The sequence below is a fragment of the Peromyscus californicus genome, unplaced genomic scaffold, assembly GCF_007827085.1.
Source record: "Peromyscus californicus insignis strain IS unplaced genomic scaffold, ASM782708v3 Scaffold_19__1_contigs__length_69161282, whole genome shotgun sequence".
NCBI classification, from domain to species: domain Eukaryota; kingdom Metazoa; phylum Chordata; class Mammalia; order Rodentia; family Cricetidae; genus Peromyscus; species Peromyscus californicus.
In genome coordinates this window covers 57,232,136-57,251,598 of record NW_026294491.1, presented here as the reverse complement: position 1 = coordinate 57,251,598, position 19,463 = coordinate 57,232,136, and the positions used below count along the sequence as shown (strand labels likewise).

The 19,463-nt window shown below is 39.4% G+C and overlaps 1 protein-coding gene across 3 annotated transcripts in view; it reads right to left on the bottom strand.

The window, feature by feature from the left end:
- Positions 1-19,463, bottom strand: part of Ptchd4 (patched domain containing 4) — a 204,011-nt gene that overhangs the window by 136,860 nt on the left and 47,688 nt on the right. For all 3 annotated transcript variants that reach the window (XM_052745379.1, XM_052745378.1, XM_052745380.1), the window contains one exon: positions 6,093-6,573. In XM_052745379.1, coding sequence (XP_052601339.1) covers positions 6,093-6,573 — 481 coding nt within the window. The remainder of the gene's footprint in view (positions 1-6,092; positions 6,574-19,463) is intronic.

Here is a 19,463-nt window from a genome sequence, read left to right as displayed (position 1 = left end):
TATCAGATATTTATATTATGATTCATAACAGTGGCAAAATTATAGTTATAAAGTAGCCATGAAATAATTTTATGGTGGGGGGGGTCAATACATTATGAAGAACTGTATTAAAGGATCACAGCATTAGGATGCTTGAGAATCACTGCTCTAAGAGTCTTGCTTTAAGAAAAACTGGTTGCTCCTTGTATATGTACCTGAAGAAAGTTCTAGTCTATTTCCTTGTGTTACTGGGATTGAGGGTCTTACAAGTACTGTAGTATGAAATTTAATAGGTCTTTTAATAAAAACTCAGAGCTAGATCTTGGGGTAAATGATGAAAGATCAGAGAGACAAAGGAACAAGTCACACCCACCTCTTACCTTTAGGACTCCTCAGCCTGAAAAGCCTTCAGTTCCTGTCTCCTCCTGCCTTATATACCTTTCTCTGCCCAGCCATCACTTCCTGTCTCAATCTTCCTAATGCTGGGATTAAAGGCATGTGTGCTTCCCAAGCAAAGGCATGAGATCTCAAGTATTGGGATTAAAGGTGTGTGCCACCATTGCCTGGCTCTGTTTCTCTCCTAGACTGAGTCAATATCATGTAATCTAGGGTGGCTTTGAACTCCTGAGTGCTAGGATTAAAGGTGTGTGCCACCACTACCTGGCATCTATGTTTAATCTAGTGGCTTGTTCTGTTCTCTGATCTTTAGGCAAATTTTATTATGGTACACAGTATATCACCACAAGTACCATTCTTCATCCTCAGGGGTGGTCACAGATGTCATATTTTATCCTGTCTGAAAACTTCACACTTCTGAATTACATATTACATATTGTACAAATTATCCTTGGTGTGTTTTAACTTCTTTACAGATTGCAGGGACAGTTTCTCCTTTTTGCTAATGGTTTGCTAGTAATTCAGTGTACTTGTGGTCACAGCTACTATCATAGTTTTTGGTGATATTACTTTCCTTGGGATAAAATCCATTGTATATCAAGCCTGTTTGGTCCCATGAAATCCCAAAATCCTCAATCCTACACTTGCCAGAAAGAGCAGAATGTAGCTATTTCCCTAGAATAATCTCTCCTGAAAAACCTTTGCATCAAGTACCTCTAGATTCTCCTTTATTTTTCTTGCTCACTCACATTATGATTCTAAAAAGAACACATCTTCTAAAGACTGCCAGAAGAACAGCTCTTGTTTCACACCCTCCTCTGAAATGTTGTCCTGCCAAGACTCTCCTTAAGACATGGAGTCCTACTGTCCCATTCTTTAATCCTGCTTGGCCCTAGTGATTGGTATGCAGCCAGGAGAATATGACAGTTTTGATGTGGTGCAAGTTCTGTATGTAGGCCAGACTTGCATCTTCTGCATAGCTTTCTTGAAATACATTTTCTAGGAGACCCTTGATCGAATATAAGAAGTCTAACTATTCAGAGAACACCATGGTGGTAAGGACACGTTTACATACTCAGTTCAACAGTCAAATATGAAATCATCCTTCAGAGATCCAAGATTCCGTACCAACCATGTGAACAAGATCATATTTGCTCTAGCCCAGCTCTGTCCAATGTGAGCACATGCTCCAAGACAACTAGCTATGAGTGTGGCCCAACACAAAATGGTGAACATTGAAATTTTTTTGTATGCATGTTATTTAGGATCTATTTTTGTTCTGATCAAATTCAACTTCTTCACCCAGTTACTTGTGGCTGGGAGCTTAAAAGTTCAGCATTCTTGCTCATTCATAAGTTTATTAAAATCATGAACACTAACATCAATTGAAGCCACAGAGGAAAACTTCCACATGCAGGCTCCCATGCCTTCATCAGCCCACTGAATGGTTTTCTGTCCTGGTATTGTTTCTTTGCTTATCTATAGACTGGCTATGGCCTTATTATATAAAGCCAGTGACTCGCCTGTGATCTAGAGGCAGAACCTTCTCTCCTCCTTTTGTAATTTCCTCTTTTCTTTCTGTTTTACTCTGAAGTTTTCCTTCTTTTGACCATCTCCTATTACACATAAACATCCTTGCTTTCCATTTAAAGCAAATAATGCAAAGGTAGTTGGCAGTGTTCTTACTCACTGCCTTTCTTTTGCCCACCTCGCTGAACATCTTTAAATGACCCTTTCACCCTCACCATTCCTGAAAGCAGTTCTTGTTAAAGTAATCCCTGGCCTTCAGATTGATGAATCAGAGGCCACTTCCACTTCTCAGTTCTCATGGGACACAAGGTACTAGAAGCTCTTACATCATTGGTATCTTGCTCCTCATAAACATCTTTACTTTGCTTCCAGCACACTATTCTTTTTGGTTTGCGGGCTTTTCTTCCTTGTCAAATGATTTTTATTGTTCATTTCTCTGGATCAACCTATCTTCCCAGTCTTAAATATTGACTATTCCAGGCTGGAGCCAAAGGCATTTGCTTTGGTCTATAATCATCTGTCTAGTTGATCTTAGCAGATTTTCAAACTATTTAATATTACTAATGCCATGAGAAGTGACTACTATCTCCAGCTCCAACTTCCATATATTATCTCTGAACCCACATTCCACACAGTCTTAAATATCTAGTTGAATCCACATTTCTGAAGTTGGATGCCTAATGGATATATCTGGCTTAACAGATACAAAAGTAACCTTTTGATTACTTTATCCTTAACTTGTGACTCATTTTTCCCAAGACCTTCTTAGCAGTCAGTGGCAACTTCAGTCTATTAATTATTCACTCTGCCAACCTTGGGGTTACCCTTGATACCTCTTTCTCCTATAGGGTATATTCAGTCGTCAGCAAATCCTGTCTGTTGACTTTTGGGTACCTATTCTGAGTTGAATGCGTTTTTACCACTGTCACTGTTGCTGTTATGTTATCACTGTACCCCAGGATGGTTTTGTGATCACTTTTTGCCTTATTCTTGCTCTTTTGCAGACTGATTTACACAACACAATTAAAGACTCTTTAAAAAAGGGTATCAGAACATACCTTCTTGTCTCAAAGTGGTTCGTTCATATAGTATTCTATTTCACCCAGATAAAAATCTGAAAAATTACCTGCTCAGTGCCCCATAGAATCTTTCTAGCCCATCTCCTTAGCTGGCTGCTCATTCTACTCCATCCATCCACTTATTCTTGTCCTCAGTTTCTCTTCTCATTTCCAAAAGCTCTTTGCTAGATTTCTAGGTGGCTCTTTCTTTTACTTCACTTAGCTTTCTACGTTAATTTTAGTTTTAGACAAGTTTTTCTTTCTGGCTACTGAGGGAACTTCAGTTGAAAACATTCCTCCATCAGAATTGTATATAGGCAAGTCTGTGGGGGGCATTTTTAAATTAATGATTAATGTAGGAGGGCCCAATCAACCCCTGTGGAGCTGTCCTTAGGTAGGTGGTCCTGGGAAGAATAAGAAAGGCAGCTGAATGTTAAGCCTGGAGAGCAAGTGAATAAGCAGCATTGCTCCATGGCCTCTGCTACAGTTCCTTCCTCCAGGTTCCTGCCTTGACTTCTCCTCATGATGGAATATGATGTGAAAACATAAGTCAAATAAACTCATACATCCCCAAGTTGCTTTTGGTCATGATTTATCACAGCAACAGAAAGCTAACTAGGACAGAAATAGAGGTTTCCAAGAGTGTTGGGCTTCCTCCCATATACTACTGATTTTAGATGATGTAGCAGCCTCGAAATTTCATAAACACAATTCACCCGAGGGTTTGCATCAACCAGCGTCATGCATGCCACTGGCAAATATGTATTTGACAAACCGAATTTATTTACATTTAACACCACATTGTTCTTCAGCACCTCCACAACTATGTGTTTTCTGTGACTCATAGCTTTGCTTAGCTGATGCTCTGTATGCAAGAGTGTGGTATTTCTGTTAGTTTCTGTCTCTGTCTCTTTGTCTCTGTATATCTCTCTCTGTCTCTGTCTCTCTCTCTTTGTCTCTCTCTCTCTCAGGTTAGAGGTTGGAAGTTAATATAAGCCCTGCAATTTGAAAAAAATGACAAAAGTCTTCCTTCAATGAATGAGGAAATGAATAATTCTGTGGCATCTTCAGACTGAATACTGAGTAGCCCCAATTGTTCATTTTCTATGTGAAGAACCAGAGCAAACTGATATTACTGAGTGTTCAGTATCACACACAGCATAAGCAGAAAACTGGGGTGGAAACAGATTCTTGATGTTGATGGAGCAGGATTTTTAAACATGTGCTTGTGGGTCTTTCACTGCCATGCCTTCAGAGCACAGCAGACACATTCCTCTTAGAACTGCAGGGGCACTGAGAATACACACTGAGCTGTCTTCTTAAGTCCATGCCCACAGTGTTCAGAGCTGATTTGTGGTTCTAAAGGTCAGTGGATAGGCACAAAGTGCGTGCTGTGCATCTGGACTTCTCTATCACTACTGTTTTTAGTGTTCTTGGTATTAGGGATGAAAATACCACTTTGCCCTTGTAGGCCTGGCATTACAATCTGGCATTAGTATAGGTAGTTTTTCACCTTATTTGTATAGAATGTATAATTGTATCCTTTTCTGAAAAGTATCTTTCTATTTCATGATTAGGATGTCACTGGTTTTGACCAGGCTTGAGCAAGCCGTGACTTACTTGGGAGTCTTACTGTGATTCTTAGAAATCTTGTGTCAGTTTTCAAATCAAGAAGAGACTGGAATATTTAGAAGAAAATAAAATTATAAATGATTCAGTCTTAGACTCATATTTATCACTAATGGCAAAATATTTTACATGGTATTTTGGAAAGGGTATTTTATTAGCTAATGAATATGCATTTGACATGATATGCAAAATCCTGAAGACTCAATTTCATGAAGCCAAGGGCTGTTTCCTTATCATTGTGGAATTCATTGCCCTTTCATACAATGTAACCCACTAACACTTGTAGCTATTTGTTGAGTGTTTACTTTCAACTAGTATCTTTCATTATATTCTCTCAAAATAAAAAGCAATCATTTGAAGAGCTTCCATTAGTATTTTATGAAAAAAGTGGATGCTTAAGTTGGATTTCCAATACAGACATCTCACCTCAGCTTTTACAATTTGTATGCCCTTCGTGCATTTACAAATATGCTTGTGAAGGTAAAAAGAAATAGGTGCTTGGGCCCACTTAAAGAGCTTTCTGCACCCATACCTGCATATTTAGCATTTAATAATGAAACTTATTTACAACTGATTTTAAGCTAGTACATCAAAAGTTGTTCTTCACAGCATAAGAATCTCTTGGTCATGCCAGGTCACCAGGTCACTACCTGGAGGTTCAGTTTCTGAATTGTTACACACACAATTATACTACCTAAAGCAGAACCTTTCGAAGACCACAGGTATCACCATCATCTTCTCTTTATCAACAAGACGCATCCATCCTGTCACTGAGTCCTCACTTATGTTTTATTCCCAGAACAAATCCATACAACGTATACTACATATACTCATGCACACATGCAACATTTTTATACTTAGGAATCATTTATGTTTGGCTGGGAGAACATTCATAATCTTAATTAAGGATGATTACCAATTATTTTCTCCAGAAATAAGCATATAAACTGGGTAATATATCTAAGTGGCATCAGACAGGTGTTTTTTTTTTTTTAATATTTACTCAGGTAAAAGAATAGAGTAGGTTCTGTGCAAAACTACCAATTGAGTTTGAGTTTCCTTTAGAAGATCTTTGAGATTAAGATGCATTAGTTGTTCTTAGACTTTTCATTTGTCAATATTATTAGCTATCATGTTGCTATCATTGAGTATAACTATGATTGGGGCCACAAAATTCTGTTGGAAATAAGTACCCACTCTCCTTAGTTTAAAGTCAGATACTTCTAACCTGTCAGCTCTGAAAAAACTGAGTAGAGAATTGCCATATTGTGTAATTTAAAGACTTCTGACATCATCAGATTAAAGGGAAGAATGGTTTGATTATTGCATAATGCCCTTTGAAGGCCTCAACAAGGTAAGACAAACTCCAAGGAAAAAATTTACACAACCACACAGGCACACCCAAGCAAAACTACAACAGATTTCCACCTGAGAAGTCAAGAAAGTACTACCTTGCCCCAAACCAGCCAGACTCCGATTACCACAAGGATGGATAGTTACCCATGGCGAAGAAAGGGATTCCCAGCAGGGTGGAGTTGTACTTCCCATCAGTGATGAAGAAGATCCCGGCGGCAGTGGCGATGGAAATGCATACCGTGAGCACCCCCAGGAGGCCCAGGAAGGGCTTACTGCGCAAGCAGTCCTTCATGGAGCTGGACAGGGTGGCCGTGGTCAGGATCAACACAAGGCTCACCAGGACCTTGCTTCTGGCCAGGATGCTGGTCTTATGAAAGTCTCTCCAGAGGCTAAAAGATGCCAGAGAGTACAGTTGGAGGTCTTTTTGCTCCTCCTGGAGCTTCCTCATAAGCTTACAGAACTCATTCTCCCACTTCTCCCCTATGAGGTCTTGAGTGGCAGAACCATAGGTCTGGAGGTAGTAGGTGATTTGAATGGCTCTGGCTGACTTGACCCGCTGGTCTTTGCTGTTTGGCACTTCCACTACCCCGCCCAGCTGGTGTCCAATAAAACTGTTCCTCCCATCCTTGAAAACAGAAAGAGGGGAGACTTCAGTTACCAGAAGGATGCACATTCCAAGGAACAGTTTCTTATTCTAAGTGAAGAAGCACAAGGAAGGCAAAGAGAGGTACTGGTGATTGTGGAATTGATGTGGGTGGAGAGGAGAGTCAGGGTTTTATTCTTAACCTTTTGGAGCTGTGTGGGAAACCCTGCGGGACTAACAGGAATAGAGACAATGGAGACAGTGTCACAAAAGCTACACCAGACTTGCCTCATTCCTTACATCGCTTCTATAGGAATCTAGTCAAATTCCTTAACAGCAGATCAAGATTACGATTTATGTTTAGCTGTAAGTAGAGCATGGCATGAGGCTCACCCTGGACCATGCTGAGGACATGGAGTACATTTTCCTTCAATGAGATACTACACTTTTCCTCCCAGAATTCCTGGCCCCAGCCCTGTCCTGGCGAGCCACCATGAAGTTCCACTGGTCTACAACTCTCCTGTGGTGTGGGTCAGAAAGGCGTTCCCTTTTCTGCCTCTTCCTTTCAGACATTGGCCAGAATGTAAATAAGCTTTTCCCCCCTCCTCGATACTTTGGGTTTTCTTACTTTCTCTAAAGCCTCCTTCCCTGCCATGTATCTGGCGTATGTGCTAGCTTCATTGCCATTTTTTTCTTCCTTCTTTCTTCTTGTCTCCTCTATCAGTTTCCAATATTTAGTTTGCCCTGGGTGTTTTCCTTTTAGATTGTAAGAAAATTGACTTTGAGCTTCAAAACTTAAAAAAATAATCATCCAGTATATAAATATGCTAAGCTTTCCAGAATCAGTATAGGCACCAACATGAAGACAAGAACAGTCTTACTTCCTTACATTAGTGAAGTTATATGAACAGTTGAGAATAGGATAAATACATTTCTCAAAGCTAGTGTGGTATTGAAACACTTTCGCATATGACACCAGCTTTGCTGGGTCTCTACAATCTTCCCCCAACACCCAAATCTGTCTCAAACTTATCTTCTGCTGTAAATAAATTCCCAAAGAGGGCTGAGAAGATTCTCAGGTAGTGTCACCAAATGGTGTCCTAGCTTCCATGTTGGGCTTGAGGAAGTGTGGACAAGATGATCGCCCTAGGAACTGGGTAAACAAAGCAGTCATTCCTCCTTAAATCACACTTAGATGGACACAGAACTGGCAGTTATTCTCATCCAATGAGGGTGCTCCCTGACAGCCACCACGAAATTTTAATCTAATTGGAAATTTTATTTTTGTCACAGTTGTTCCCACCCTTTAATGGTAATGGTTCATAGAACATTGAGCTCAGCAGCAGGCTTCAGGGTGATTTACAGGGCTGAAAATGCACTGCTGATATTGGGTGAGAGATATAGGCACAAAAGGAAGTTTACGTTCCAAGTAGTTTGTATGTGAATGGAGTCAGGAAAGATAGTCTCTCAAAGGTATAATGGAGTTGATTCTTAGCAAGAAACAGTTCTCTCTAGAGACCAGTAGGCAAGGGCAGCAGAACACTGACCAGTGTGCTGACCATAGGTGTTTACATGGAACTACTAGGCATCTAGCTAGCACTTGAGATAATTATCCTAGATTTGTTTAATCCAGACACCAAAATGTGAGGCACTTATTTGCATTTTGCTCTTAACATGCACAAAAGTAACCCTATTGTTAGCATATATTGCAAACACAAAAAGTTGGAGATGTTCAGAGAATACAGGTTCAACTTGGAGAATGATCAGACGTTGAACAATACACAGTCACTCTGTGTACCTACATGTTAAATAGTTACAACCATCTTAAGAAACCAAACCTCTGGGCAGTGGTGGCACCTGCCTGTAATCCCAGCACTCAGGAAGCAGGGGCAGGTGAATCTTTATGAGTTTGAGGCCAGCCTGGCCTACAGAGCAAGTTCTAGGACAACCAGGGCTATGAAGAGAAACTCTGCCTTGAAAAACTACAAAAAAAAAAAACTATAAAAAAAGAAAAGAGAAAGAAAGAAAGAAAGGGATGGAAGGAGGAAGGAAGAAGGAAGGAAGGAAGAAGGAAGGAAGCTAAACTTGACCAAACCCAAATGAACAAGTTATTTCTTAACAACAATTTGATTTGTGGGTTCTCCCTTGGTGTATCAACTGCTGCCATGGGATCTTTATAATCTTACTATTTCTTTTCTTTATAAAAACTCAACTGGGGCTGGAGAGATGGCTCAGTGGTTAAAAGCCCTGGCTGCTCTTCCAGAAGACTCTGGTTCAATGTCCAGAACCCAGAAGGTAGCATGTGACCATCTGTAACCCCAGTTCCAGGAGATCTGACTCTTCTTCTTGTCTCCATGGGCATATGACACTCACTAGGTGCACAGAACTATATTCAGGCAAAACACTCACATGCATTAAAATAAAAAAAAATAAGTACAAAACATCAAACTGAAGGTTTGGCTGTAAGTTTCCTTGTTTAAACCCATTGGATCTTGCAAAAAGGGTTGGCAAGCTTGGAGGAAAGAGATGTGAATCATGCCTCAGAACTGAGTGATTGTGGATATAGTTTGTGTTTGCTCACTATACCAAAATTGCTCACTTATTTGGTGTATTTTTACCTAAAAACTGGCATAATGTTTTGGTTCAATTTTCTTTCTATGGCTTTGAAATTCTGTCTTTATTTAAATGTGTGTGTCTGATCATCTGGGAAAGCAATATCCCCATATCCCCAAAGCTCTGTTTCTTTTTAAGAATGTCTTGCTTTGTCTTAGCTCATTTCTGTCATTAAAAAGACCACTGGGGAACTTTAGCAGCAGTGCAGAGTTATGTGTCCCTCAGGTCTCACTTGGAGATTATAGTAGACAAGGAAGGCGCTGGTTGTATATCTGGACAAAAGTCAAAATTTTAAAGATGTATAGATTTTTAAATAGTCAAGCTTTATTGAGTTTGACCAACTGCCAACCTTTCTTTTGAAGTTGTATAATTTTCATTTTTTAATAAAAATTCCTTATAAGAGATACACCTTTGGTGTATCTTCCCTTGTTATATTTCAATAATAAGAATAAATTACTGGTCCATGCTTAAAGCTATAAATGAGGTGTTTTGATATCCTGGATCAAAACTCCATTGGATGATTACAACATGTATATGCAGTTGGCTCAGCCAACCTACCCATTACAGTCTTTAGAAACCCAATCACATACATTATGGGCATGAGACCATTCTACTTTTGGATAGGAGTAGCAAAGAGTTCCTCTTCTCAAGCTAATCAATCATTACATACTTCTAAGTAGGAGATACTAAGAATGAATGCAGCAAACATTCTGTGTCTTGTGGAGAACTTCCTTGGAGTCACAGTACACTCAGTCAGGTCAATGCCATGAAGACATGTGACTTGAGTTGTACCGTGGAACTCATTCTAATTGGGGGAAATTTCTATGTAGTTCATTGCTTGTGTCTTCTTCAGTTGTCTTAACTTAGGAGGAGGAGATAGGAGTATATGAAGTGATGATTATAGGATATAGAAATAAGTTTTTGGCTCTCTTACTCTGTGATAAAACTACCTATACAAAGAGTTTGAAGAGACGTGAATGTCAGAAGTGCTGTTCATACTAGTCATAGGCAGAACTTTTATTTGTTAGGTGAGTGAACCTAGATGTTTAGAAAACGCATACCTGTTAGTTCCTACTCACATCTTCTGACGCCAACTCCAATCCTTTCTAGACCTTCATGGTGCCAGAGCAGAGAAACCACTTTGACTCATGTGTCAAAACTTTATTTTACCTGTGGATTCCCCTTTCCAATTTCTTTCTCTTTATCTAAGGCAGCCTGTCAGACAAAGTGTTGCCTGTAATTTGACTCAATCTCTTCATTTCTCATAGTAGCTTATCCCACAAATTTTGAAATTTCTCTGAATATAGAAGTCTTGTGTTACCATAAAGGTATGTGTTAATTTTTTTTTTTAATGGCTGACTTCAGTGTTGCTTTATTTCAGTGATGGACTGAGCTCAGTTGTTATGTCAACAACACAAGATGACTTCAGGTCTCTGGTCTGATTCTGCTGTTCTCCAAGGCACTCTCCACATCATAGGCAGAGCCTACTCAGTCAGCTGGAAATGAGAGAGACCACATCATCTCTCTACCTGATCCTTCCACTGGTTTGCACTTGCACTAGGCCTGCCACAGGAGCCCTTTATCAGACCTGCAGAGCGATGATGCACGGCCACAGCTAGAGATGTCTTTTGACCCTGCCTGATGTTCTCCTGTCTTATTTGCCCCTTCTCCTCCTCCCCCTGTTCATCTTCCTCCTTGAGCACATCAAGTTAATTTCCACCTCCAGGTTTGTGTCTGGTGTTCCCTTTGCTTTGAATATTTCCCCATATCCTTCTTAAATCCAAGACCACTTCCTGCTATGGATGTCTTAGCTTAAAACAACAACAACAACAACAAGCTATTTAAATCATAATCTAAACTGGACACCCTGTTTTGCGAAGTCAGGCCATTGCATTACCCTATTTTATGAGCTTCCTGCTAATGATATCTACCTGAGAAAATTGTGTATAGTCATTCAATTGCTCCTTTTCTGTCCCTTCAGTTAGAGTACACACTAGCTGAGAGCCATGACCTTTCCGGGTTTGCTTATTAATAACTTCCCCAGAGCCTTAAACAAGCCCATTCTCTGCATAACATTTGCTAACTGAGTGAACTCACCTTTAGGTGTAAATTACTAACCACATTATATTTTAGAGACAGTTTTTGCTAAAATTGGGTAATTTGAAACATTATCCTTTTTTCAATCTCTTTAGTTTCTTGTATCATTCCCCCAGCATGTATTACTGTTCAGCATTCACTGTGCATCTAGCACTTGCAGGACTGTAAGTCACTACTAGTGACAGCAGACAGGGGGCCTCAGTGAGTGCAAGACAGCCAGGAAGAAGCATTTGCATGCAATAGGACTTGAAGGCAAAAGACACAGGATTTTCAAAGAACCGAAGGAGTGATAAGATGTGAGGTTAGAGAGGAAATAGTGCTCCTTCAGCACTGCCTTCTTAAGGGAAAAGGTTGGTAGTTCAGTATGAAAGCATGGGTGAGTTTATTCAGGAGAAAGATTTACGTACTTTTCTGAATTCTTACACTCACGCACTATGGATAAAGATTTTGGGGGTCCGGATGACTCTGAAGCAAATCACTCAGTTAGGAAACCCTGAAGGATTTCAGATTCTGGATGCAGCATAAAAAAAAAAAAAATGCCAGCCAAGGCAGTCTCTGGTAGGTCAATTGTTGCAAGGAGAATCAATAAAGTCACAGGTCACAATGCTGTCTCACAGTCATAAAGCATTGCATCACGGTCTCTGTCCAGTAACAGCAATGCAGGAGAAACATCCCTGGATCCTTTAGATAGTATTGAAAGCTACTACTCTGAAACCTTCAAATTACATCCAGCCAATCCACACCTCTACAGTGCAGGGAGGAATTAAACTCAGAATAAAGATTAGAGAACATGTTCTCACAGAGATAGAATGTGGAGATATTCATGCTGTAGACAACTGCGCAAAGCAAAAACCACTCAACAGTGCTTTGACGTGATAAGGAAGCAAGCCAACTATTTGCTTCATTGGATGCTGGGTTAACATCCAGATAGTTTTTGTGGCTGTGAAATAATTTGTCAGCACAGCTCCTGGCCAAGGCAGTTGTAATACAGATTTCATTGCTTTTCAATGAGGCAGATGCTACAAAGGTATTATAAACTTTCAGATGGTCAACTGCCTTTTATTACTGAAAAGTAAGTTTTCCTGTATTCATACCAAGGAGCTCATAACAGTTTAGAAAGAATAATGAGATTTTGTTTATTTTTATGAATAATACTTCCACCATATTTCCTAACGTATTTCTTTGTTTCATTCCCCCTTGTAAAATGTAAATACAAAATAGGATTAAATGAAATCATCACTTATCTTGATTTTCCATCACAGGATTTCATATTTGGAAGGAATAAGCAAGTAATGAGAAAACAACTTCCTACAAGGTATTTGATTAAAGAATAATAAAAAAGTCATTTTCTAGATGAGGTCTTTAAAGCATTAAAATGCCCTTAAGAGAGAATAAAAGTAATTCCTTTTGTCATATTTTAAGCTCAGAAAGTGCAGTATTTCAGATTGTTTTTCAGAGAGTAAGGTTAAAAAAATAAACACACAGTTTCTGTGCTGCTGAAATAAAACAAAAATGTTAGCCTACCAGAATATAAAATAATTTTAACAGAGCATGTCAGCATATCAGTGGACCGAATTGGTTGGAATGATTTTACCCAAGTAACAAACTCAAAGACTTAGGATCCTGATTTGGATTTTTATAGGCAGCTATTCCATTATTCTATGAGGAAGGGTTGTGCTGAAGTAGCTTCAAGGCATCAATGGGACCAAAAGAGAGTAAGCAGGCAAAAATAAGGTTACAGCTACAGTAGCACCGATGATGGCTTCATTCATGTTTCTGGCTCCAAAGTTCTCCTTCCTAACACAGTTGTGCATATTTGGGGATAATTTGTAAATGTACTTGAAAGAGAGGATGTGCAAAATAGTGGTTATATGAAAAGACTCGAGAGGCCACCTATGATGCTTAGGGTCCCAGTCCAAACCTGACAAGGAGTATTGGTGTCTTAAGCTCATTGAGCATAATAAGATTTATTACTTCTTAAAACAATTGAGGGCTCTACCTTCCAGGGTCATTTCTATAGTCCATAAAATAAGTATTTTAAGGTCTTGTGAAGATCAGATACGTTAATATAAGGTATGATCAGTGCTCAGATATGGGTGGGTATTGTTCTTATTAATATGCAACAATGGATATTATAAAATACTGTTTATTCACTTAGTTGTTTAAAGTTATTTTCCACTTGCAAGCAGGTGTCTGAAATGCGGGGTCAAGAATATAGGAACAGGACAAAGTCATAGGAATTTAATTCCTACTTCTGCTACAATAACCAGGTGAAAAGGGCTACTTCCTGTTTTGTCTCTTTGCCCAGTAAGGCAAAAAGTTTGGCTTATATTATCTCTGAAGTTCTGATGTACTCTTCATTAAATGATGTCCTGTTTTTTGTTTGCTTGGATTTTTTGTTGTTGTTGCTTTCAACTTGACAGAGCTAGTGTTATTTGGGAAGATGAACCTCAGTTGAGAAAAAGGCCACCATCAGATAGATAGGCTTGGGTGCAAATTTGTCGGACATTCTCTTGATATTGATTGATGTGGGAGGGTCCAGCTCACTGGGAGGCAATGGCACTCCTGGGCTGGTGATCCAGGGATTTATAAGAAAGCAGGCTGAACAAGGCAGTAAGCAGCGCTCCTCCATGGCCTCTGTATCAGCTCCTGCCTCCAGGTTCCTGCCTTGAATTCCACCCTGACTTCTCTTCATGATGGGCTATACCTGAAGCTGAAATAAACTTCTTCCCAAGTTCCTTTTGGCCATGGTGTTTATCACAGCAATAGAAACCAAATGATTCCTCAGTGGTGAAGACATCAGATGCTACAAGGCAAGCTAGATCTGTCTGCTTTATTGTGATAAAATGGAAATATGCATGGGAAAACAACATAACCTGTGCCCATTTCCATGGTAACAGGAAGTGTTATCACTTTCTAAATCCGGACAAAGTCACTTCTTTCTTTTCCCTTCAGTAATCTCCAGAGAGAGTCTTAAATAACAACAAAAAGAAACTTGTCCCCTTTCTCTAAGATGTAGATGGTAACCCAAATGGAACTAATCAATTTTAGATAGTAAAAAGTCATTTGCTCTTCAGATCCCTATCAAATCAACTCTGCCATATTTGCTTTACACAATAGCATACAGACATTAAACTTTTTTCTGTTTATGACAAATGTTCCCATAAATTTATAAACTGAATAGAAATACAGTTATCACCTGTATTAAATATAAATTATATTGGTGAGGACAGGAGACAGATATAGGGAAGATAAGGATCCCCTCCCCGTCCCCCCAAAAAATAGCAGTTCCATTTTTGTCCTGGGCCAAATGATAAGGATGTGCTCAGTCCTGTCTTGGGTGGAGAGTGGAGGTGTCAGAAGACAGTTCTGGTTGTGTGTGTATGTGTGTGTGTGTGTGTGTGTGTGTGTGTGTGTGTGTATGGAGTGTGTGCTAATAATTGGACTTATAGTCTAAAATATGTTAGACAAGTGCACAACCACTACATTATATTCCTAGCCCTATCTCTAATATGTTATTATTCTTTTCCTAAATAGCACTACCTGCATGGAGCTGTAAGTCAGTGTGTGATTAACATTCTAGTCTAGATGCTAATCCCTTCTGAGAACAGCTTTCGGATTTTCACAGTGGAAATGGGTGATACCTGTTTTCTAATTTCAACCCATCTCTTAAGTGATCTTAAAGACTCAACTTTTGAGGAACAAATGCTACAGTAGCTATGATGGTGATATCAGGGTTTGCTGAGCCCCATTGAGGAAAAGCTATTGTCTTCTGATCAAAGGAAAAAAAATCACGTCCTGGATGGAGACATGCTTCAAAGATTAAAACATTACATATCAGTGTCTCCTTCTCTTAGCAGTTATTCCAGCTGGGCCTGTCAATTAGCTGGCCTTGCAAGGCCTTGGAAAGGCTGATTCACCTAAGTCCATGCAAAGAAGATGGGAAGAATAATTATCCCTTTAATGAGATAATGCGCTTCTCTTTCTCAGAATCCCCTCACATGCAGAGACTCCACCATCAGCACTATGGTCTGCCAGCTTTTCTGTGTTATTCAGAAAAGCATAACTTTTTCTTTTGCTTTTCTCTATCTCGTTTCCTTTTGGATACTGGCCAAGGCCTAAGCATACTCTTGAGACACTCTGGGCTTTCAGAGTCTCTTTTCTCTGGAGGCTCCCTCTCCTTCTGCCACTCAATTCTGGCCTGTCTTGTTTCTGTTCCATTACTAAATCTTCCTGCTTTCTCTCTCCCTCTCTCCATATCCCTCCTCATGGCAATTGCCAGATTTACCTCTTCCCAGCCCTATTTTTTTCATACTCTTAACAATTTTCCTTCAAATCCATTTCAAAAATCTTTATTAATGAGACTAAGAACCAAAGAGAAAAATCCCCCCTTTTCCCATAATGATATGAAAATTAATATTTTGTTTCTCTGTAGCTCATATTAGTGATCTTATCACCCACATTTTCTTTAAAAACATTATTTTTCAGACAAATTGTTCACAAAGGAATTGTAATGGCTACTCAAGGATGAGTGTTTTACATCCATCAGTATATCGCTGTGGTGCTGACCTGCTTTAAAGAAGCTCACTGACACCTAAATTAGCATGTGCGGAACACTCCAAGTCCCTGTGTCTAGTGATGCCCCATCCCTTTGGTAGAAGTATTGAAAGTCTCACCATTATACTCCTTTTTTTTGGATTAAGATTCTTTCCCGGGGGGCTGGAGAGATGGCTCAGAGGTTAAGAGCACTGACTGCTCTTCCAGAGGTCCTGAGTTCAATACCCAGCAACCACATGGTGACTCACAACCATCTGTAACGAGATCTGGTGCCCTCTTCTGGCCTGCAGGCACACATGCTGTATACATAATAAATAAATCTTTAAAAAAAAAAAAAAAAGTTTATTGCCGGGCGGTGGTGGCGCATGCCTTTAATCCCAGCACTCGGGAGGCAGAGCCAGGTGGATCTCTGTGAGTTCGAGGCCAGCCTGGTCTCCAAAGCGAGTACCAGGAAAGGCGCAAAGCTACACAGAGAAACCCTGTCTCGAAAAACCAAAAAAAAAAAAAAAAAAAAAAGATTCTTTCCCCTTATAAAGCTCTGTTTATAACCATAGGTCCTATAAGGAATATGGTACTTAGGCTATCAGCTCCTGAGTTGAAAAACAGGTCATATTGATAAATTACAGGGGAAACCTCAGAGTGGAGTTCAAACATTCTTTAAACAGGGAGAAGATAAGGTCCCATTGCTGAAAACACTATACACTTTGGACATGTGATCTGGACCGCACCTTCCCTAAAGGCCTGCTAAGGACTAACTTTTGCATTTCCAGAACTTTCCATACAAGCTGACAAAAGAGGGAAGCAACCGATAGATAGATACCTAGCCTCTGGATCATAATAATGACCAGCATCATGGCAAGATGTCCTTATGGCTCAATAGTAGTACAAATATCTTGGTTGTAACCAACAACTGTCTAATTGGATGTACGACTCCCTTAACAGGAAAGAAATCACACCTGGTACTAGAAACCTATCCAACTACCAGGGGCTAGTGAGTTCATGGGTGTTAGAGGAGAACTTATAGTCTCACTTTACTAGACCAGCATAATTCCCAACTGTATTCTAACCACTTACTCTTAAACCCACAGATAAGTGCAGCTCCCGCCCCTCATCAAAGAAGCTTCACTTTGCCAACAACAGAGACCATCAGAGAAACCTGTAACTGGTCAAAACACAGAGCACAATGGATCGTGGGCTGCTCGTCCCCAATAGATACATCTACAACATGACTCCTGCACCCAAGGCTTAGGGACATCGAAGAAGAGGGAAGCAGAAAGATGGTAAGCATCAAAGGGCCAGTAAGTTAGCTGTGAGACTGTGTCTTTTAGAAATGACAAACTGTTCACCTATGATACCTCAACAATATGGCTGCCTGAACAAGACCTGAAAAAGGACACCAACAGATGTGCTAATATGGAAGGGAGCAATCTCGTGACCCCCATCCTTAAAGACCTACAGGCACTTACGGAATTTTGAAGGAGAGAAGAATTCCTCACCAGGGATGAATCCCCCTAATTGATTATCTAATAATAAGTGATCAGCACTGACAATATACATATACAAGCAACATACTAAATGGGCTTAGTAGCAATTATGTATCTATGTATGTACCAATTAAAGAAAAAGAGGCCATAAATTTGAAAGGAAGTAAGGGGGCACATGGGAAGGACTGGAAGAAGGACAGGGAAGTGGGACAGTGCCATAGTTATATTTTATAAAAAATTGTTTAAATAAAAAAACATCATCTAAGCAATGAGAAAGTTAGGAAAATCAGGAAAACTCAAGCATTGCAGATATTTACATTAGACTTGAGTCTAATTAGACTGAGTGAATGTATCTAGGTATCTAGATGTTATTTGTTTCCACCCATGTGGAAACAAATAAAAAGGTAGACTCATTCATTTGTTCAAATAGTCAGTGGGCCCAAGATAGAGTGCTGAATTGAATAGTACAGTTACTTACTTCAGAGACTTTGTGGCTGTGGGATGGAATATAAGAGTGAGGTGAGAGTGATAAGTAGGTAGGGGTATCTATCTATCTATCTATCTATCTATCTATCTATCTATCTATCTATCATCTATCTATCATCTATCTATCTATCTATCTATCATCTATCTATCTCATCTATCGATATCTATCATCGATCTATGTATCTATCTACTTCTCTCTCTCTCTTTCTAGCTATGTATCACCAATCATCTATCTATCTGTCTGTCTGTCTGTCTATCATCTATCTCTACATCTATCTATCTATCTATCTATCTATCTATCTATCTATCTATCTATCATCCCTCTATCATTTATATACCTATGTGTCTGATATAGGTTATCATAAAGTGCTAAGGGAACATTAACAAGGAATCATCTGTCCTAGAAGGCGCTAAGAAGGCTTTTCAAAGGAGTAGCAATGAGATTTTTCCTGGCCTGTGCACATAGAAAACAACACTATGCATAAGGCCTCCAGAAGAGTGTAAGTACATTGTATTTCTGGAACATCCATAATGCCTGGAATCTGCAATGTGGGGGCTGGGGTAACAATGAAATTGGAACAGATAGTGAGTAGGATAGTTTTACTCCCAAAGCTTTCATTGATTGCAATATAAAGAACTGAACTTCTGGAATACATCAGAGATGGAACTATGTACTGGAGAGGGAAGATGACATACATACCATATATATATATATATATATATATATACATATATATATATATATACATATATATATGTATATATATGTACATATGCATATTTTGTCTTCCTCACAGCTTCATCTAAAGCATATTACCTAACATTGTGTGAGCCTTAGAAAGATATTTTTAAGCATCTTCTGGAATACACACTATTCTGAAAATAAATGTCTCCACACCTGTGTTTTTTCCCCAAGAACTACCTCTTGTGGAGTGTTAAAGGCATTTTAGAAAAATTTTGCCTCTTAGAGATGTAGGAGTTGTTGGAAATTATATAGATTTCCCATCATGCCAACGTATCAAAAATATCTGTATTAAGTGTTTGGGGAGGCAGATTGCTGGGTATGAAAAACATCATAAAGACAAATAGAAGGAAAAATGCATTTTCTCCCTTAGAAGAGTTTGTGCTTTTGTTACAGGAACAGAGCACATAAATACAATGACGAAAGAATAAAACATGAGGGACATTGTGGGACTGAAGAGTGCTAAAGAATGGAGGTAATTGCTGGTGCTGCAAAATCACATACATGAAGTATGACTCACTGAAAGTGTGCGCGCACATATCCGCATTCCAAGGAAAAGCACTGGCTTGTACTTGGTACAGACTTCCAGGTCATTTTGCTATTATCTGTAGTGAATTTTATATTATTTTGAAAACTGATCCCTCTTGAGTCATCTACAAAAGTAACAGAGCAATGTGTCATTGGGACAGAGCAAAGAGGTAGACGGAGGTGAGAGGAGTAATTAGGTGTGATACTTCAAGTTTCACATAGAACAGAACGTCAGGGGAGGAGGCGAGGGGCCCGAGAATCAGCATTCCCTCATTCCCAGCTCAAATTCTAAGCAATGACTTCATCATTGGACATTTCAGCCTTCTCCACGATGGCCTGGGGTTTTGCCCACCAAGGTACAATTAGTAATGCATTCTATTTAAATTCACAGGTGAGTGTCAGTAGATTCCCAGTATTAAGGGTAG